Source organism: Melopsittacus undulatus, chromosome 5 (genome assembly GCF_012275295.1).
Source record: "Melopsittacus undulatus isolate bMelUnd1 chromosome 5, bMelUnd1.mat.Z, whole genome shotgun sequence".
NCBI classification, from domain to species: domain Eukaryota; kingdom Metazoa; phylum Chordata; class Aves; order Psittaciformes; family Psittaculidae; genus Melopsittacus; species Melopsittacus undulatus.
Genome location: NC_047531.1, coordinates 2,837,297 through 2,859,070, shown reverse-complemented (window position 1 = coordinate 2,859,070; position 21,774 = coordinate 2,837,297). Strand labels below are relative to the sequence as shown.

Sequence of the window (21,774 nt, the reverse complement as noted above, 5' to 3'; positions counted from 1 at the left end):
TCTCCCTCGCTCTGCCCACCTGTGCCTGCGGGTTGATGACAGGCTGAAAGCCCTGAGGGTAGGGCACCTGTGGCACGGTGATCCCATGGCGGGATGAGGCGAGGCTCGGTCTGCCCTGCTGCTCTTCCTCGGGCTGCCTGCGGGCCCCCTGCGGACGGGAGGAGGAGCAAGAGATGCGTCATGAATGCGGCTGCATTTGCACACCTGCCCCCTCAGGGCCGGCAAGCCCGGCCCCGGCACCCGGCGGCTCTGTACGGCCCTGCCCCACCACCGCCTGTCCCTCCTGCCCCGGCCCTCACCTGCCGCATCCTCTGTGCGCTCGGCCTGCCCTCAGCGGGCCGGGAACGGGCGTTCGCCTCTTTACCTACGGGCATCTCTCACGTCCTGGGACGCTGACCTGCCCTAGGCTTCCAGGGAAGTTGCTGCCTCCTGAGGGAGGCTGCTCCTCTGGCCTGGGCTACTGCAGGGCTCTCGCTCCTTATATACCCCACGGTCAGCGCGGGGTTACCCGCGTCACAATGGTCTCTGGGCACAAGGAGTCCCCCTGCATTGGAATGTCTCCAAGGTAACAGTGGAGATGCCCACACCCATGAGTGGTTCCAGTCAGTTCCACAGCATCTCCACAGCCACCACCGAGGCTTTGTGATGGCGGCGGCATTGTCCCCATGGCAACTGGGCACAACAGGGCGGCTGCGGGCACTCATAGAGTCAACCGGGTTGGAAAAGACCTTTAAGGTCATCAAGTCCAACCATTCCCCAGCACAGCCAAGGCCACCACTAACCCATGGCGCTGGGGGCCTTGTCTACACAGTGTTTGTCTATGTGCTTTCCCCCATTTCATAGATGGAGATTTTCTAGGGGAAGTACCTACTGCAGACTTGTTTGCAAGGAGCCCACAGTCCTCCTGGTGCACACAGCAGGGATGAAAGTTTGAAGCAGCCAGTGCAGTGGTTAGCGGCATTGTTGGCCATTCCCAGGACTGATGCTCTACAAATAGCTTACATTGCCAGCCTGTGTTGAGACGAGAATGAGGTTTGGTTCTTGAAGAAATGGAGAAATGGGATTTGACAGAGATGCTCCGAGGTGTTTCTTTTTGCTGTTCCATTCAGCTGATGCGTTTCTGATAAAGAAATCACAGGGAACAGCTGGGCATGAGAGTGTCCGATACCATTCTTCTGCACAGCATGCCCCAGCTTTCCTGTCACTCCATTTTCCAGTTACGTTTACGGTGTCAGTGGCAAGCCATGAGGAGCCCACAGGGACAGGACACAGCATTACTTCACTGTGGGGCTCATAGGGGGTTTCTTGCCCATTTTTAATTTAATATTCTATTAATAAAGTAGTTTATTAAATTAATATTCACTCTCAAGTCCCGAATAAATCATTTTCTGAGGTTTTCACCTCTTCTCTGGTTTGTATCAGTGACTCTGTGTTTTCCCTGGCTCACATCCTAGTGCTTCTCCTCCTTAATTGGGTGACTGAAATATTTCTAGCAGGAGAACAATGTGTGTGTCTATTTGTAGCATGAATTTTTTAGGCAGTTAATCAATTCTGGCTGAAATTCTTTAGGGATCTGCAGACATTTTCACAAATTCCTGGCAGATGTTGCCATCAGAAGGGATGATGGACAGTGTGACCCCAGGTCTCTTTACCAACTGGTGTCAGGTTTTGTATGCTGGAATCCATGGCTCCTGTTTGCTCTTCATCTGCCTGACTTTGGGATCAAACCCTGTTGCTTCTATAGTGTGTTCTTTTCATTGAATGTCAGTTTTCAAGCATGTGGGATGCTGTATAAATACATACCAAGAGGCAGTCCCTAACTCAAGGCAGCAGAGCAAATGGGGAAGACGGGTGTGGAGCGGGATGTGACTTGCTCCAGGTGAAGCTTGGTGGCACATGGTCAAAAAGGCAGTGTTGTCAGCCAAGAGGATGAAGGTGGAGCCCAGAACCAGCGGGGTCACCAGAGGAAAGGGTGCTGCAGAGGGCAAGGGCTTGGATGCATCCCTTTTCCCTGGCTGAAATTTGGACCACTTCCTGATATCAAATGTGGCGTGAAGGCCAAGGTGCCCAGGCTCATGATTCCATTTGGCTCTGATGCAGCAGAGCAGCTCCCCCACGCATGGCCTCAAGTGCAGGCTGGCAGCCCTGCCTGCCTGTCTGCCTGCTTTCCTGCCTGCTTGCTTGCCTGCTTTCCTGCTTGCTTTCCTGCCTGCTTGCCACCATGGGCATGAACTGCCTGGATGGGGCTCAGATGCAGACTGTGGGACACTGCCACCAGCTCATCTGTCCTGTCCCAGGGAAAAGTAGATTGTAGTGCTTTAAGCAAAGTCTCCAGGACCTGCAGAGCCAGAATTAAAAACTGTCCTTAGGAACTATTGTATTTAAATTAAAGATAATCTTGGGTACTATGTGCAGAAAGGACACTGGGTGGAACTGGGGAGAAAGCTGCAATTTCCCTGCCATTGTCACTATCCCTGATCTATCCTGGCTATCCCTGATTGACAGGAACTGCTGCAAATCCCAGTCCTTTACTGAGCTAGACTCTAATTTGCACCACGTGCAAGGAGCAGAGTGTCACCAGGCTCCCTGTCACCAGCCCCATCAGGGCTGTGATGGGCTGTCAGCTGGGCAAGCTGCTGTCTGCTTAGTGCGGGGAGTGGGGACCGCTCCTGCCGCATCCTGCCCTGGTCCAGAGCATCACAGGGGCGGTGCCAGGGTGCAGCCAGGGAGATCTGGGGCCTCTGATGCATGGCTTGGTTTAGGATGTAATGTGTGTGTCCTCCTGGCTTCCCTAGGACTGAGTCGGTAGCTGAGAAGATGCTGACTAACTGGTTTGCCTTCCTCCTCCGCAGGTTTCTCGAGGTTGATATGGACTTGGGTAAGAGCTTCCTTGCCTCATAGAAGGGGAAGATCAGAGAGGTTGATCAATGATTCTGGGTGGGTTTTGCAGGGCTTGAAAACCAGAGCTCAGACTGCACAACACCATCTATGTTTCAGCCCACTGAAAGCATGGGCTGTACTCCTGCCAGATAGGTTTTGAACTCTGGGGGAGCTCCATTGACCACAGAATTTGGTCATTGGAATGGAAGGATACAGGCTTTTTAGGAAAGACAGGCCTGGTAGGAGGGGAGGGGGAGTTGCTCTTTATGTTAGGGACAGGCTGGAGAGTGGAACTCTGTCTGGGGACAGCTGAGCAGTCAACAGAGAGTTTGTGGGTCAGGGTTAAAGGGAGAACAGCTGCATGGAGACCTCAGAGCAGCCTTCCAGTATCTGAAGGGGGCCTACAGGGATGCTGGGGAGGGACTCTTCATTAGGGACTGTAGTGACAGGACAAGGGTAATGGGTTAAAACTTAAACAGGAGAGGTTTAGACTGGTTATAAGGAAGGAATTCTTTACTGTGAGGGTGGTGAGGCACTGGAATGGGTTGCCCAGGGAGGTTGTGAATGCTCCATCCCTGGCAGTGTTCAAGGCCAGGTTGGATGAAGCCTTGGGTGCCATGGTTTAGTGTGAGGTGTCCCTGCCCATGGCAGGGGGGTTGGAACTGGATGATCTTAAGGTCCTTTCCAACCCTAACTATTCTATGATTCTAATCCCAAAGCATCTCTCCTGCCCAGAGCAGATATTGGGATGCTGAGGCAGCTGTGTTTTAAATGACAGAAAATCCCATTCAAAATTAATAGCTTCTACAATAAATTACAAAGAAAAATTAATATGAAATAAAAGTACTTCACGGAATTCCAGACCCTTCCCCACCAAGGCAGCGGCACCGATTCCCTCCCATCCCCCGGCGGGTCCCGCTCCCGTCTGCCTCAGGCGCCCCCCTCACACTCCTGAGGTAACCCCTCACGCGCCCCCTCTTCCCGCCCACCCGCCCCTGAGGTGGGGGCACGAGCCCGGCGCGTGCAGCGCCCCCCCCCCCCCCCCCGCGGGGTCCTTGGAACCCCCTGAAGCCCCTCAAGCGGCTGTGAGCGATGGGCGCTGCAGAGCAGCGGAGAGCACAGGCACGGGAGAGCAGCGGAGAGCACAGGCACTGCTCGGGCACCCGCAGGCAGCACGCACCGCTCCGGCCAGCGGCAACACGCGAGGGCTGCTTGATCTCTGCGTCTCTGCCACCCCCGGGCTGAGGGCTCAGCCCCTGGCACAGCACTGAAAGGTCAGCCTGGAGCAGCAGCTCCTCCGGCCTGGCTCTGACTGCTGGCACTGGCCATTAACTGCATGGATGGGACCGGTTCACACCGCACCTGCCTGGCAGTGCTGTGAAAAGCAACTGCATCCAACTGTTCCCCATCAGGAACCCAAAAGCTGACATCATGAACATAGGAAGGTGGATGGAGAGAAAAACTCTGGAAGAGCCTTAATTCTCCCCTAGGAAACTGATGGTGGAAGAACCGATTGTTCGATGTCCAGAGCATTCGCCAATCACTTCTTCCACAGATCAGCGTGGCCAGGAGGTCAAGATTCAATGAAGCAAAGACAGCAACCAGTTCACTGCTTCCTAGCTCATCATGAGCTGTGCTTGTAACTCCTACACAGGAGCCCTTGTCATGGGAGGCTGAAGTATCTGTCTCTACACAGATTAAGTACTGAATTCTACTAAGCTGAGATTCCAAAGCGGCAAACTCATTTAGCTCAGTTGTTTCAAAGCTCATTGCTTCCTGCAGGTTTAGGAACTCAGTTTAATGCTGGAAACAGTTTTGTGAAGCGAATATATGATGGTTTTAATGTCATTCACCAGCATCTGGATATCGGTTTTCTCTGTACCTCTGTTAATGGCACTTACAAAAACCATCTCATGAAAAACAGGCACGGAGCAAGGAGGGATAAAACACTTCCCGAAAACCAGTCCAGAAATAACATAAAGTGTCTCTGGGAGAAAAGCTTCTCTTTGTATTATTGCCTGAGCATAAGGTAGAATGGAAGGTCTAAGATAATACTGCTTTGAAACGTGCCATCCCTCTTGCACACCCACCCAGCCATTCTTATCCTTGCAAAAATCAACACGGTGAAACGAAACTGCATGTGCCAGCCCATCAGACATTTCTTCAGTGCTTGGAGTCTCCTCTGGGTTCAGAATGAGCCAAAAGATATTCGAGTGACAGACACCATTGAGTTGACCTTGGTGGAGCAGAGGAAGGCAGGAGTCAAGGTTTTGTAACAGAAAGGCCTGGCGAAGCTCTGCAGCCAGCTTCTCCTTTAGTGTCCCTACTGGATAATTTGAATTTGGTTCTAGGAAACCCCTGTGAAAAATAAAAGCGGTGGCCATGAACACAAGGTGGTTTCCCAAGCCCAAACTCAAACAAGAGCTGCGGCTGAACTCGTGCACAAGTACATCTGCAGCCTTAGAACCAACCTCCCTGTCCTTTCTGTGCTGCAGCCCTGGAACACAAGGCCATGGATCGGGGCAGCTGCAAGACCTCCTGCACTCAGGTGCTCGGAAGCTGCAGAATGGGGTCGGGGGAAAGGAGCAGGGTCCCAACATTCTACTTCCAGAAACACTCCCAGCTTCTCACTGCATTGCTCCAGTGCTTGTGTGTGCAAGAGGAGCAGGAGGATAGCTCTCTCTCGGACCTTATCTCTGGCCTTAGCAACTCCAAGCCTTTCTCCTTATTCCTCCCGTCCGTTCTACAACTCTCTCATTCCCGTTAGGGGGCTGGAACACACACTTGGCTTCAAAAGCCAGCTGACGTGTGAGCCATCGCACCACACAGTGCTTCGTGCCGTCGGGATGCGCTTTTCCTGCATGGGCAGCACGTGCTGCCAAGAGCCAGCAGGTCTGCAAGCCCGCCAGCTGGGAAGTGCCTCAAGGAAAGAGGTCGCTCCGCAGGCTTCTACTCTACTGACACGAGGGAAAAGCAGGAGCAGGCAGAGGCGAGCAGTGGGGGGAAAGAGATGTGGTTTATTGTCCCGACAAGGTGTCCACAGCCAGCTCAGGCTGCAGCACCATGTCCTGAGCGCAGCTCTCTCAGGCCTGGCGCCGGCAGTGGGGCACTACTCCTCCTCTTTTGGGTGTATGCAGGAGAAGCTGAAAGCCTTGCGCAGAGGCTTCAGTGCCTTCCTGAGGCTGGAAGATCGCCGCTTTTGGAGCACTTCTGCATCCGGGCAGGTGGCAGTGCCTGCGGGGGAAGGAGAGCTGTAGGCACGGTGCTGGGTGGGCACTGGGCAAGCTCCTGCTGCCACCCAGCACCAAGGGCTTTCCCCAGGGGCTTTCCAGTGAAGGCTTTTGGCCCTTGCCCATGGGGAGGAGGCCGGGGCACGACTGAACTCATGCACACCCTGCTGCCGCCCTGGCCTGGCCTGGCCTGGCTGCCACTCGACGCAGGGACATACCTGGCTCGTCCTCCGCGTCCTGAACTGCTGCAGGTGACACTGCCGGTTCATCCTCTTGTGCTGCCCGTGAGGCAGCGGCTCTGCTGGCCTCTTCTTGATGTTTTTCAGATGCTCTCCTCAGTACTTTGTGCATGAATGAGGCCTGCAGAGCTCTGTCTAGAAGTGAGCGCCGCCTTGGGGCACGTGCCTGTGATGCTGACTGCTCTTCCACATAGGATGCAGAGCCAGGGGAAGCTGGTGCCTCTGCCTCATCCTCTTGTGTCACGGCAGCGAGGGGTGTGCGGTGCTGCGCTTGCTCAGGAGTTCCAGGCAGGGTGGGAACTGCTGGCTCGGTGTCTGCAGGTCCGGTCAGGGCAGGATCCACATCGGGATCCTGGCAGTGCTCCATGACCAAGGCTTTGACCCAGATGTTGCAGTTGGTGACATCCTGCAGCTGGGACAGCTCTCTGTCCCCTTCCCTTCCTTGGTCCTCCTCTTCCTGGACCTTCCCAGTCCTCGTTTCCTCCTGTAATCGCACAACCGGGATGAGGGGATAAGTGTGCTGCAGTTCAGCAGCAGAGCAGCTGGCCCCAGGCAGGGGCAGGCTCATCCCCCTCTGCTGTCCCAACCTCTCCTCGGCGCTCACCTGTCTGTGTTGGAGCTCCCGCTCCTCAGGGCCATCCAGCTGCCCGTGCAGGCTGGCTCTCGTCTCCTCTGTCTCGGGGAGAACCAGGAATCTCTCTCCCACACGCAGCCCCGGGGAGGCACCTGCTTCCTGCACCTCGGTGTCTGTGGTGCTCGGCACATGCGCCTCCGTCACCGGGGGCTGAGAGTCCTGGTCTGAGGGAGAAGCAGCTGTATGTCCTTGTGTGTCTTCTTCTGGAGCAAAGGGGGGTGTCACAGCCTCTGCTCCCAGGACCTCTGTCAACAAAAGTGTCGCTTTGTCCTTGTCTGCTGCTGGGGAGACGACAGCACTGGTGGCCTCTTCTTGCTGTTCTCCCAACACGGGTGACACCATGTCTTGTACACCCTCTCCTGCTGCTGCAACCAGAGGGGCTGTGCTGGGCTGTCCTCCAGGCTCTGCGGCCACACGAGCCCCAGAGTGCTCAGGTGCTGTGGGACTGATTCTTGCCCCCACCACATGCAAGTACTGGATCGTGTCCCGGTGTTGCAAATGCTGCTGGTCACTTCCCTGGTCTGCAAGCACAAGTTGGAACATAGTGTCCCACTCTGCTGTTTTGAGTGTCACCTGCATATTGCTGTAATGTACTGCAATGGTCTGTGAGACCCGTTGCTGTCTCGGTGCCTGTGCTGCTGCCTGCAGCTCGTCAAAGCCAGGGGAAGCTGGTGCCACTGCCTCCTCGTCCTCTTGTGTCACGGCAGCGAGGGGTGTGCGGTGCTGCTCTTGCTCAGGAGGTCCAGGCAGGGTGGGAGCTGCTGGCTCAGTGTCTGCAGGTCCGGTCAGGGCAGGACACAGGCTCTGCAGGTCTCCAGCTGCCTCTTCTGCTGCTTCTCCTGCTGCAGCTGTGCCCACGCTGCTGGGAACACTGGATCCCTCCTGGGGACACACGCGTGGGGCCTGGGAGAGCTCTGGTGCAGAGGTGTCGACATAGGTGTCCCGTATGGTGACGGCTTCTCCTTGGGACAGCTCTTTGTCCATGTCGCTTCCGGACTGGGGTTTCACCTCCTCCACGTGTTCCTTGGCCAGGGTTGCTGGCTCGTCCTGTACACACAGGAGAACGTCAGAGCTAACAGCTCTCCCCAGCTGTGTCTCTCTTGGGGCTGCAGGTGGTTGTGTGGGTGCTGTGCTGTGGGGCTGCCTTCTCCCCCGTGGCCCCCTGGCTAGTGCCAAGGCTGGTGGTGCATTAGCCCAGTGCTTGGGCTCCAAGGCTGCTGCTGGTGGCTGCTCCCTGGGAGGGAGGTCCCTCACGGGATGCTCTCCTTCAGTGCCTTTGCTCGAGAGGACTGTGCGGGACAGGGAAGCAAGAGCACAGGCAGGGGAAGGAGGGAATGACAGCGGGACGGCAGAGGGGGCCCCAGCAATGTCCCTGCCAAACATCCCTGGGGATCTGGGCCTGCCTCCAGCACCTCGGGATCCGCGGTGCCAGCCTCACGCGTGTCACTTACCTGGCACTCAGAGTCATGAGTCAAGGGAGAGCCTGCTGCTTCTCCTTCATTGTCGTTCCCCTTCAGGGCATCCACATCGGGGACCTGGAAGTGCTCCATGACCAAAGCTTTGACCCAGATGTTGCAGTTGGTGACATCCTGCAGCTGGGACAGCTCTCTGTCCCCTTCCCTTCCTTGGTCCTCCTCTTCCTGGACCTTCCCAGTCCTCGTTTCCTCCTGTAATCGCACAACCGGGATGAGGAGATGAGTGTGCTGCAGTTCAGCAGCAGAGCAGCTGGCCCCAGGCAGGGGCAGGCCCATCCCCCTCTGCTGTCCCAACCTCTCCTCGGCGCTCACCTGTCTGTGTTGGAGCTCCCGCTCCTCAGGGCCATCCAGCTGCCCGTGCAGGCTGGCTCTCGTCTCCTCTGTCTCGGGGAGAACCAGGAATCTCTCTCCCACACGCAGCCCCGGGGAGGCACCTGCTTCCTGCACCTCGGTGTCTGTGGTGCTCGGCACATGCGCCTCCGTCACCGGGGGCTGAGAGTCCTGGTCTGAGGGAGAAGCAGCTGTATGTCCTTGTGTGTCTTCTTCTGGAGCAAAGGGGGGTGTCACAGCCTCTGCTCCCAGGACCTCTGTCAACAAAAGTGTCGCTTTGTCCTTGTCTGCTGCTGGGGAGACGACAGCACTGGTGGCCTCTTCTTGCTGTTCTCCCAACACGGGTGACACCATGTCTTGTACACCCTCTCCTGCTGCTGCAACCAGAGGGGCTGTGCTGGGCTGTCCTCCAGGCTCTGCGGCCACACGAGCCCCAGAGTGCTCAGGTGCTGTGGGACTGATTCTTGCCCCCACCACATGCAAGTACTGGATCGTGTCCCGGTGTTGCAAATGCTGCTGGTCACTTCCCTGGACTGCAAGCACAAGTTGGAACATAGTGTCCCACTCTGCTGATGTGACTGTCACCTGCATATTGCTGTCATGTACTGCAATGGGCTGTGAGACCCGTTGCTGTCTCATTGCCTGTGCTGCTGCCTGCACCTCGGTGTCTGTGGTGCCGCCTGCCTGCGCCTCAGTCACTGGATGCTGAGCATCCTGGAGCAAGGGAGAAGTGACGGCATCTCCTTTGTGTGCTGCTGGGTCAGGCTGGGGTGTCACAGTCTCTGCCGCAGGGATCTCTGGCAGGGCAGCTGCAACTTTCCCCTTGTCTGCTGCCGGGGAGGCAAGGGTTCTGCTGCGCTGCCCCTGAGGCTTTGCTGCCACCGGCGCCTCAAGTGTTGCAGGTGGCATTGCCACCTTGGCCCCAGGCAGCCTTTTGGTTATGGTCTTCAGTTCCAGCTGGCTCTTCTTGGTTTTCTGGGCCACGGCCACAGGTGGGAGCAGAGGCTTCCTCTCTATGCGTGTGGCTGTGACCTGCAGAGCTGCCTTGGATCCTCTGCCACTGTGCGGGGCAGGTGCCTTTCTCTGCCCTTGTGTCGTGGCCTCCTGTTTGCTGAAGCCACGGGAAGCTCGTGCTGGTGCCACTGGAGGGAGAGGTGCCAGTTTCTCCTTAATAGCTGCAGGCAGGCTGCTTCCCTTTGGCTGCTGCCTAGGGTCGGTCTTGCTGGCCAGTGGGGGCAGGTGCTGTGGCAACACCTTGTGGTGTAGCCCTGGCGACCTGGTGTTGAGGCTGCCCTTGCTGCCCATTGTCGGTATCGCCGGCAGGTGCTCGGCCACTCTCCCAGCAGTCCTCATTGTAGTCTGAGTGGCTCGGTCCTTGCTGGTTGGGGCTGCTTGGACAGTGGCTGTTCTTGTGCTTGTCCCTGCAGCCCTGCTGCGTGGTGGCTCCTGCCGTGCCTCTGGCTGCTGGTGGGGTTCCTGCCTCCCTGACACAGTTGGCCGCCTGATGAACCTTGTTATGGGTTTTTCTGAAGGAGGTGGTGGCCGGGGTGTCATTGCCACCACTGGTGGCAGACGAAGCCTCTGCTCCTGCGTTGCGCCGCTGGTGCGGGGCAGCACCACTCGGTGCCCCGGGCTGCCCGTCTGCAAGAGAAGCCGAGGAGAGACTGTGTGATGCTGTCCCCTGCGCCCGCATCCCAGCTCATGCAGTTGGGCTCCCCTGGCAGCCCCAGGGCAGGGCTCAGCCCCGCAGGCTGCTGCCGCCTGCTCCCCGCTCCGGCAGGGGAGAGGGCTGGCCAGCCGCAGCCCACGGCCACTGCCCAGAGCACCCCCGGCGTGCCCGGGCAGCCTGACGGGCACGGCACGGGGGCACTCGGCTTGCTCCCTCCTGCTCCTCCCGCACACCCGTCTGCAGCTCCCACGGTCGGGAGGACATTGGGCCCCATCTCCCTCGCTCTGCCCACCTGTGCCTGCGGGTTGATGACAGGCCGAAAGCCCTGAGGGTAGGGCACCTGTGGCACGGTGATCCCATGGCGGGATGAGGCGAGGCTCGGTCTGCCCTGCTGCTCTTCCTCGGGCTGCCTGCGGGCCCCCTGCGGACGGGAGGAGGAGCAAGAGATGCGTCATGAATGCGGCTGCATTTGCACACCTGCCCCCTCAGTGCCGGCAAGCCCGGCCCCGGCACCCGGCGGCTCTGTACGGCCCTGCCCCACCACCGCCTGTCCCTCCTGCCCCGGCCCTCACCTGCCGCATCCTCTGTGCGCTCGGCCTGCCCTCAGCGGGCCGGGAACGGGCGTTCGCCTCTTTACCTACGGGCATCTCTCACGTCCTGGGACGCTGACCTGCCCTAGGCTTCCAGGGAAGTTGCTGCCTCCTGAGGGAGGCTGCTCCTCTGGCCTGGGCTACTGCAGGGCTCTCGCTCCTTATATACCCCACGGTCAGCGCGGGGTTACCCGCGTCACAATGGTCTCTGGGCACAAGGAGTCCCCCTGCATTGGAATGTCTCCAAGGTAACAGTGGAGATGCCCACACCCATGAGTGGTTCCAGTCAGTTCCACAGCATCTCCACAGCCACCACCGAGGCTTTGTGATGGCGGCGGCATTGTCCCCATGGCAACTGGGCACAACAGGGCGGCTGCGGGCACTCATAGAGTCAACCGGGTTGGAAAAGACCTTTAAGGTCATCAAGTCCAACCATTCCCCAGCACAGCCAAGGCCACCACTAACCCATGGCGCTGGGGGCCTTGTCTACACAGTGTTTGTCTATGTGCTTTCCCCCATTTCATAGGTGGAGATTTTCTAGGGGAAGTACCTACTGCAGACTTGTTTGCAAGGAGCCCACAGCCCTCCTGGTGCACACAGCAGGGATGAAAGTTTGAAGCAGCCAGTGCAGTGGTTAGCGGCATTGTTGGCCATTCCCAGGACTGATGCTCTACAAATAGCTTACATTGCCAGCCTATGTTGAGACGAGAATGAGGTTTGGTTCTTGAAGAAATGGAGAAATGGGATTTGACAGAGATGCTCCGAGGTGTTTCTTTTTGCTGTTCCATTCAGCTGATGCGTTTCTGATAAAGAAATCACAGAGAACAGCTGGGCATGAGAGTGTCCGATACCATTCTTCTGCACAGCATGCCCCAGCTTTCCTGTCACTCCATTTTCCAGTTACGTTTACGGTGTCAGTGGCAAGCCATGAGGAGCCCACAGGGACAGGACACAGCATTACTTCACTGTGGGGCTCATAGGGGGGATTCTTGCCCATTTTTAATTTAATATTCTATTAATAAAGTAGTTTATTAAATTAATATTCACTCTCAAGTCCCGAATAAATCATTTTCTGAGGTTTTCACCTCTTCTCTGGTTTGTATCAGTGACTCTGTGTTTTCCCTGGCTCACATCCTAGTGCTTCTCCTCCTTAATTGGGTGACTGAAATATTTCTAGCAGGAGAACAATGTGTGTGTCTATTTGTAGCATGAATTTTTTAGGCAGTTAATCAATTCTGGCTGAAATTCTTTAGGGATCTGCAGACATTTTCACAAATTCCTGGCAGATGTTGCCATCAGAAGGGATGATGGACAGTGTGACCCCAGGTCTCTTTACCAACTGGTGTCAGGTTTTGTATGCTGGAATCCATGGCTCCTGTTTGCTCTTCATCTGCCTGACTTTGGGATCAAACCCTGTTGCTTCTATAGTGTGTTCTTTTCATTGAATGTCAGTTTTCAAGCATGTGGGATGCTGTATAAATACATACCAAGAGGCAGTCCCTAACTCAAGGCAGCAGAGCAAATGGGGAAGACGGGTGTGGAGCGGGATGTGACTTGCTCCAGGTGAAGCTTGGTGGCACATGGTCAAAAAGGCAGTGTTGTCAGCCAAGAGGATGAAGGTGGAGCCCAGAACCAGTGGGGTCACCAGAGGAAAGGGTGCTGCAGAGGGCAAGGGCTTGGATGCATCCCTTTTCCCTGGCTGAAATTTGGACCACTTCCTGATATCAAATGTGGCGTGAAGGCCAAGGTGCCCAGGCTCATGATTCCATTTGGCTCTGATGCAGCAGAGCAGCTCCCCCACGCATGGCCTCAAGTGCAGGCTGGCAGCCCTGCCTGCCTGTCTGCCTGCTTTCCTGCCTGCTTGCTTGCCTGCTTTCCTGCTTGCTTTCCTGCCTGCTTGCCACCATGGGCATGAGCTGCCTGGATGGGGCTCAGATGCAGACTGTGGGACACTGCCACCAGCTCATCTGTCCTGTCCCAGGGAAAAGTAGATTGTAGTGCTTGAAGCAAAGTCTCCAGGACCTGCAGAGCCAGAATTAAAAACTGTCCTTAGGAACTATTGTATTTAAATTAAAGATAATCTTGGGTACTATGTGCGGAAAGGACACTGGGTGGAACTGGGGAGAAAGCTGCAATTTCCCTGCCATTGTCACTATCCCTGATCTATCCTGGCTATCCCTGATTGACAGGAACTGCTGCAAATCCCAGTCATTTACTGAGCTAGACTCTAATTTGCACCACGTGCAAGGAGCAGAGTGTCACCAGGCTCCCTGTCACCAGCCCCATCAGGGCTGTGATGGGCTGTCAGCTGGGCAAGCTGCTGTCTGCTTAGTGCGGGGAGTGGGGACCGCTCCTGCCGCATCCTGCCCTGGTCCAGAGCATCACAGGGGCGGTGCCAGGGTGCAGCCAGGGAGATCTGGGGCCTCTGATGCATGGCTTGGTTTAGGATGTAATGTGTGTGTCCTCCTGGCTTCCCTAGGACTGAGTCGGTAGCTGAGAAGATGCTGACTAACTGGTTTGCCTTCCTCCTCCGCAGGTTTCTCGAGGTTGATATGGACTTGGGTAAGAGCTTCCTTGCCTCATAGAAGGGGAAGATCAGAGAGGTTGATCAATGATTCTGGGTGGGTTTTGCAGGGCTTGAAAACCAGAGCTCAGACTGCACAACACCATCTATGTTTCAGCCCAATGAAAGCATGGGCTGTACTCCTGCCAGATAGGTTTTGAACTCTGGGGGAGCTCCATTGACCACAGAATTTGGTCATTGGAATGGAAGGATACAGGCTTTTTAGGAAAGACAGGCCTGGTAGGAGGGGAGGGGGAGTTGCTCTTTATGTTAGGGACAGGCTGGAGAGTGGAACTCTGTCTGGGGACAGCTGAGCAGTCAACAGAGAGTTTGTGGGTCAGGGTTAAAGGGAGAACAGCTGCATGGAGACCTCAGAGCAGCCTTCCAGTATCTGAAGGGGGCCTACAGGGATGCTGGGGAGGGACTCTTCATTAGGGACTGTAGTGACAGGACAAGGGTAATGGGTTAAAACTTAAACAGGAGAGGTTTAGACTGGTTATAAGGAAGGAATTCTTTACTGTGAGGGTGGTGAGGCACTGGAATGGGTTGCCCAGGGAGGTTGTGAATGCTCCATCCCTGGCAGTGTTCAAGGCCAGGTTGGATGAAGCCTTGGGTGCCATGGTTTAGTGTGAGGTGTCCCTGCCCATGGCAGGGGGGTTGGAACTGGATGATCTTAAGGTCCTTTCCAACCCTAACTATTCTATGATTCTAACTTCGGGGTAGCCATCAAACACTCCCTTGCCGCCTTCCAGGTTTCCTGCTCTTGCAGGGCCTTCTGCAGAGCCTGGACGACTCTCCCCCATGACTTAAGATGTTTCCCACTACCTGAGGACATCGTCTCCTCAGCTAATGCATGAGTACATTTGTCCCATGATCCTGGGTGGAGAATATCCACCGGTTGGGCAATAGCCCCAATTTTCACAAGTCTCGCAACAACGAGAGTAAAATCTTTAGGTTTACAATCAATATCCCACTGCTTATGTAATTCTGATATGACCTTCACAAGAGCTTCCATGCTCCTTGCAGGTCTGGGAGCGTCCTCCCTCTGCCGGGCTAACAGAGTTAAGGGGTAAGGCAGCATCACAAGGGGAAGAGTAAGCCCAGATCAGGCATATGGTGTTTGAATCCAAGGTCTATCCATAAGGTAAGGGGTTTGGAAAAGGACAGCTTCTGTATTTGTACGGTATGATTTGGCTAAGTAATATAGAATGGACATTATGTCCATTCTATATATATAGGGGTGGTAGCATAAAGTAGGAGTCAACTCGTGCAATCTTAGAGGTGTAAATAAAAGCTTGTCACTCCGGGCTTCGTGTTTGCACTGCCAGCGCGTCTTGTTTGCACAAAGAGGAGGAAAGCTGCAAGGAAAGCCAAAGGCTGTGGAGGGAAATGGAACAGCGATTCCAAGGAAAGGGAACAGAGGCTTGGTGCGTCTCCCCGTGTGCCTGGGACACGAGGCGACGTTCTGGAACTGCAGCACGGGAACAGTTGCCTGGCAACGGGGCGTGGCCTGGCAAGAGCCTCTCTGAGCATGGACAATGGGCTCAGCCAATGGGCATCGAGGAGCGGCGGGCTGTGGCCAATAAAGGGCAGGCAGGGGGCACGGGGTGACTCAGTGGCTGCCGCAGGTGTGGTGCGGCAGGAGGGGTGCTGGGGCAGGAGGAAGGCCGCCGGCTGCCCGCTGTCTCTGCTGCCCACAGGGCAGACTCCCGTTGGCAAACGCCGCAGCAGCCATGGCACCGCTCAACCTATTTCAGCTGCTGGACGCTGCTGTCAGCCCATCCGATGGAGGACGTGTGAATATCAGAGAGCTGCACAGCCTGCTGCGGGCTGTGCTGGGGCTCTTGGGCCTTGGGGACCTGCCTGTCCCAGACTGGGGGCAGACTGGCCAGGGGCTCAGGGCCTGGGCCCAGCATGTGGGGCAGCAGCCCCCGGAGCCAGGCGAGCGGCAGCCCAGGATAGCCCCGCTGCAAGGCACCGCCAGCAGCTCCCAAATTGACGCCGAGGCTGCCGGTGTGGGGCAGCTTGAGGATCTGGAAGCCATGGAGAGCAGCAGCTCTGAGGTAGGGGCTCTCCCGAGTCCCCGGGGCTCCACAGGAGCCCTGGAGCTCTGGCCGCAGCATCCTCTCCATCCCTCCCTTCCTCACTCCTGCCCGCGGCTGGGAACCCTGTCCACACCTCAGGCACCAGAGAGGCACCATAAGGACGTCAGGGGCTTCATCTCCTCTTCCAGTCTCCTTGGCTCGGCCAAGGGCTAAACCCAGACCTGGGGGGGACTGGAGAGGAGCCTCACCCTGCACGGCACTGACCTGCTCAGGCGCAGGCTTTTCCCGGGTGTCCCAAGGGGCAGGGCTGGGGACCCAGGACCTGGTGTGCAGGGACCATCCCCTGGGGCTCAACCCCCACCGCCCTCCTCTCCTAGGATGTGGCTGTGTCCCAGGCTCTCCCGGAGGGGATCGGCAGCATGAGCGAGGCAGTCGGGAAGGGGCTTGACTTGCTGAGCTGCTGCTGGGGTCCCTGCTGCCCTCGCCCCCTCCCTGCGTAACCCTGCGTCCATCACCCTGCGGCCCTGGGTGCCGCCCAGCGAGGGAGGAGTGGGAAGGGGGTCCCAAGCGGGAAGTGTGAGAGCTCAGCTCGGGGCGGCTGAGGACAGAGCTGGGGACCGTGCGGGATCCCTGGCTCTGCCCTTGCTGCTGCACCTCTGTCCACAAACCTGCTCCCCTTTGTTGCCTCTTCCCAGGAGGACACCAGAGCCCACTCTGCCTCCACCGAGCTCTCCACTTCAGACACGGACACCCTGCACGGGGCAAGCTCAGCGCTGAGTCTCAAGGAACCAGGGACACAACGTGCAGCCCCTACCACTCAGTGCTCCAGCTCCACAAGGAGGTCTGCAAGGCACAATGTTCAAGCCAACATCTCTCAGAGAAGGGCTGGAGGTGCTCACCGTGAGGACAGGGCTGTACAGAGAATGTCTTGTCCCGCTGCCATCCAGGCCGGCAGCACAGAGGAATGGCCTGGAGCTGCTGTTGCCAAGGCCGAGACTCCACGGAGAAAGTCTTGGCCTGTTCCCAGCCAGACCAGGAGCCCATGGATGCGTCCCAAAAGAAGGGCTTCCTGGGCAGACCCCCAGGGAGCAGGGACGCAGCCAATAGCCCCGGGCTCCAGTGTGAATCCTGGCGCCGTGGGGGTGTCCTGGTGGGGGGAATCCTCAGTCTCCAGTAGTTCCTCTACTTCGTCCGTGGATACCGAGGAGGCTGAGTTCGAGGCTCTTCACACCGCCTATGATCACCTAAGGCAGCGGGCGGATCAGCTGGAAGCCATCAAGTCGGACCGCGCTGAGCTGGAGAAGCTGCGGTCTGAGCTGCTGCAGCAGCAGGAGGAAGGTGGGAGCTCTGGGTTCTGGTGGGATGTTGCAGAGCCTGGGTCGGGGGCACGTTGTCCTCAGAGCCTGGTCCTGAGGGTGATACCCCCCCACTGACAGTGTGTCCCCTTGGCACATGTTCTTGTAGGCCAGGAGAACATGGTCACCATGCTTGAGGACCTCCGTGGCCAGGTGTCCTCCCTGCAGGGCCTGGCAAGTGACTTAGAGCAGGAGCAGGGGAAGGTGAGCCGGTGGCAGTCCCTGGAAGACACGTGGGGATGCTTGGGGCTTTGGGCAGGGAGGGGAGAGATGAAGAGCCCCTGGTCTGGGAAGACACTGGCGCCATGCCCTGACTCTGCCCCACTACCGTTCCTAGCTCAAGTCCATGCTTCAGAAGCTGAAGCAGGAGCTGAAGGAGCAGGCAGAGCAGCGGGAGGTGGCCAGGGCCACACTGGAGCAGTTGGTCACCACATCCCAGCAGCTGCAGGAGCAGGTGAGGTGCAGGGGGAGCTCCCAGCACCCAGAGGCTCAGGGGGGTGCGTGGTCCTGGCGGGGTTCACGGCCACATCCCCTGGCTGGCTGTGGCCACGCGGCCCCCACGGCACCCAGGGCCGTTGGCTGCATCCATCCCACCTCAGAGGTGCTTCCTCCTCCCCTTCGTGCAGGTGGAAGAGCTAAGGGCAGTGATGAGCAGCGCAGGGCAGGATCAGGCAGAGAGGCAGGCAGAGTGCCCCACGTGCAGGGCCACCAGCGCGCAGCAGGGGAATCTCCTGCAGCGCTTTGAGAAGCTGCAGGAGCAGGTGGACTCTCTGCTGTCGAGGCAGGAAGAGGGCAAGGAGGAGAGGCAGAGGAGCCAGGTATGGAGAGGGTGGCGTGGGGGGCTTGGCAGGAGCCTGCTCGTTGGTATGAGTCAGCAGCATGGAGGGAAATGGAAGCCGTGCTGCAGGTGTCCTGCTGGCACTGAGAGCCCGTGGCCACTTGCCCATGAAGCTGGATCTGTCCCCAGGGGACAAGCCACCCCCCATTGCATGGCACTACCATGTCCTCTTCCTCCCTGCAGCAGGACCAGGAGGTGCTGAGCCGCTTGACGGTCCAGGAGCAGCAGCTGCAGCAAGCCCGGCAGCAGGTGCGGGAAGAGATGGCCTCCAAGGTGAGGGGTGGCCCAAGCCCACTGTGCCAAACCGGCACCTCTGGGGCTTGGTGGCCCAAGGCTGTATCTCTCTGAGGATCCCTGCCCCTGGCCGTTCTCTGGGGACCGCAGTGCCCCAAGCTGGGTCAGCTGGCTGAGGCAGTGTGTCTGCCTGCAGCTGGACCGCAAGGAGCTGAGGCCTTCCCGGCAGCAGCTGGAGGAGCAGCGGAAGAGAAGCCTGAAGCAGCGCCAGGAGAAGGCTCCGCCGAGAGAGGCTGACAGTGCGGCTGGCATTGAGACGTGAGCGTCATGGGGACAGTGATGGCTTCAGAGTCATCACTTGCCCCTTGCCACTTTATCCTTGCCAGCACCCCTGGTTCCTATGGTGCTCTGGGTGCCCAAGGCAGTAGTTCCCACTGGCAGTAGATCCCACGGCGGTTTCCCAGCTCACCCAGCCCTTTTCTCCCCTGCCCAGGCAGCTTTCCAGTGCGCAATTCCGGTGCCTGTCCTATGCCCGGCAGCTCAGCCAGAACACTGTGCTCCAGCTTGCCCCACCCAGCACCCTACGCCCGCGCAAGCTGTCCCCCATCATCCGTAGCAAGGTAGGGATGAAGAGGGAAGGGATCCGGAGGGGCAACTGTGGCTGGGAGTGTGATGCTGAGTGCTTGGGTGATTCGTGCCTCAGTTTCCCCAGGAGGGCTGGGTGTGGAGGGCTGCTTGGGGATGCTGAATACGGCCCCGTGCTTTAGCCAGCCCCCTCTCTCCTTCCCAGCAGGATGGTGACAATGCAACGGAGCTGCTGGGTGACACCAGCCACCGGCAGCACAGACGGCAGCCTGTGCTCAAGGACAAGGAGGGTACAGGCAGGAGGGCCCCGACCAAGGGCAGCCCTCCCCAGGCACCGCGGTTCTTCCCGCCTCTCCTGATCCATTCCACGGGACTCAGACCCTACTACAAACCCCGGCCACCACCCAAGACTCGGGGTCCCCAGCTGAACTCCCGGCGCCCTGGCGGCCCAGCAGCCAATCAATAAATCCTCGTGTTCATCCAAGCGCCTGTGTGGGCTGAGGGGGGGACCCTGGCTCGGGATCTGCCCATCACGCAGAAGGAGGGCTCGGCCGCATCCCTGGCCTGTGGCCACGTGTCACTGGAGGAGCAGCCACTGGCTGCCCCACATCCCCAGCGCCTGTGTCCGCCGAGCAGCCGCACTCCCCTGGCACTCTCCGGCCTGCACAAGCCCTGTTTGGGAGCCTGTGTCCCCAAAGTGTCCTGTGTCCTGCATGACCCAGGGAACTACAGAGCACTCAGTCTCACCTCCATGCCTGGCAAAATCTCGGAGCAGCTTCTCCTGGAGGGCACACTAAGGCCCATGAAAAACAACCAGGTGCTTGCTGACAGCCAGCAGGGCTTCACCAGGGGGAAATCCTGCCTGACCTATCTGGTGGCCTTCTATGATGGGCTATTGAACTGACGGACAGGGGTGGAGCAGTTGATGTCCTCTCCCTGGGCTTGTGCAAAGCGTTCGACACTGTCCCACACGACATCCTTGTCTCTTGATTCAGAGAAAACTGCAGGAACAAACTCACTAACAAGGTTTTCAAGCTGACAAGCAGGTATTCTTTATTGCAGCGCCAGGAGACACGGGGGATAGCTCCTCCTAACGTGTGTCTCCCTATTGCTACACAAGCCATCGTTGTATAGTCCCTGGGCACACATACATATTCATGAGGCTACGTATGGATTACATCATTTTTCAGAAAGCTCCCTGCATGCGTACACAAACGTGGTGGTCTCTGAGGGGCGTTTACTTCTTCCAATGATCTTCATCACTTCTGGCAGCCTTTGAAGCACGTGCACTAGGTGCTTATACCAGTTTAACTGGTTCATTAGCACCAGAGACATCATAATCCTCCTGTCCTCCTACTTCTCAGTTAGTTTAACTGTAGCCCATCCTGGACACCTACCATCCCCAGATACTCCTTATCCCTGCGTCCTCTTCTTCTAGACTGGTTTTCTTAAAACTATGTCACCTCTACTGATGTCTCTTGTACAAGAATCCTCAGGATGTTCTCCAGCTGTACTCTGTTGGTTTTTTCTATGTACCACGCACCTCAGTAATTTTCCATTGCTACTGTTACAAAGCAATCAGATTTAACATTACTTAAAACTGATTCTAAAGGTTTATATATTCCATCTTGTAATTTTGTGCCCCCCCTTGTCTCATTATCTACTGCATGCTGGAGGTGAGAAACAAACTGCATTTATGGCTCATCCCTGCCTTGCCGGATACTTGTAAACACTTTTGACATCTTTCCCGTATCCGGGACCTTCAGCATAGCTTGGAGAGCGAAGTGGGCAGATGCCGTAGAATTTCCAGAGCCAAACAGGCTTGCAGTTGTGGGGTTGTTATGGGTGCTTCCCCCATAAGCTCTGGAAGGCCTGTTCCTGCCAAATGTTCAAGGGCAGAGGCATCGCAAGCCTCTCGCCAATGCACCTTGAAGTGCATTGCACTTTGTATGAGTGTAAACATTAAATCAGCCAGAGCCAATGTATCAAAAGGAGTCATGAGTTTGCCTTTCGTGGCTGTTTATAATCAGCTTCTTGTAAAAGATGAGGCTATGCCATATAGCATTGTGGTTTTTCTAAGCTCCTTTAGCAGTTCCCAGCACATTGACTCCCATGTGTTAGGTGCCTGACTGCAAACAACTACAGGGAACGTTAAATTCAACAGCTCCCCTTCAGCTGTGACTGGCATTGAAGAGGCCCCCAGCGAGCAGCAGGATCATAGTCCCCTGTCTCTGTCAAGAACTTTTGCCATGCGGGAAGGACAGAGGCAGTGCTGGCGGTCGGTGCAGACTCTACAGGCTCCATGGGAGGGTCAGGCCTAGAGGCTTTAGTGGAAGCCAGCGCACCCGCAGTGGCTGGAGCTGCTGTCGCTCCATTAGGGTCATCGGTATGACAATGCACCTGCTTCAACGCCTCATATATTAAACGCCAAGCTGTCATTAACGGCACCGCTCTGCTATCCCCTCGAGAAGCAGCATCCCATAGTTTTTCCTTTGCTTGTTCCCAAATGCGTAATTGGAAGTACATAGCAGAATGTGCAGTCAGCCCTTGTCCCTTTAACCAGGATAGAAGGGATTGAACCGGCTTTTCATCCTATTGCTGAGGTGAGCAGCTCGAGAGAGGCCTTCAGCACCGGAGCTCAGCGCCCAGGAGCCTCAGCTCAGAGCGGCAGCACCCACCCGGGGAGCCTCAAGTCCTCCCCGGGCCACGCCCAGGAGGCGGCAGCTCCGCTGAGGGGAGCAGGGACCCACGGGGGCGGAGCCAGGAGGGGCGGCACCAGCCCTGACGGTTGAAAACCGGCGCAGGGAGAGCGAGAGACTGGGGGGGGGGCAAACGGGGCGGGCTGAGGCAGTTTGTAGGCGGGATGGGCAGCACTCGCCTCATGGCCACAGCCGCTCTGGGAGCTCTCCCCTTATGGCCACAGCCGCTCTGGGAGCTCTGCCCTCATGGCCGCAGCCGCTCTGGGAGCTCTCCCCTCATGGCCGCAGCCGCTCTGGGAGCTCTCCCCTCATGGCCGCAGCCGCTCTGGGAGCTCTCCCCTCATGGCCACAACCGCTCTGGGAGCTCTCCCCTCATGGCCACAGCCGCTCTGGGAGCTCTCCCCTCAT

The 21,774-nt window shown here is 57.3% G+C and overlaps 1 protein-coding gene across 1 annotated transcript; it reads right to left on the bottom strand.

Moving 5' to 3' along the window:
* Window positions 1-4,129: 4,129 nt before the first annotated feature.
* Window positions 4,130-5,264, bottom strand: LOC117436190 (ferredoxin-fold anticodon-binding domain-containing protein 1-like). The gene is given in 3 exon segments (XM_034062893.1): window positions 4,130-4,206; window positions 4,209-4,668; window positions 4,671-5,264. Coding segments are annotated over 3 exon segments (1,131 nt in total).
* Between the last annotated feature and the right edge of the window lie 16,510 nt (window positions 5,265-21,774).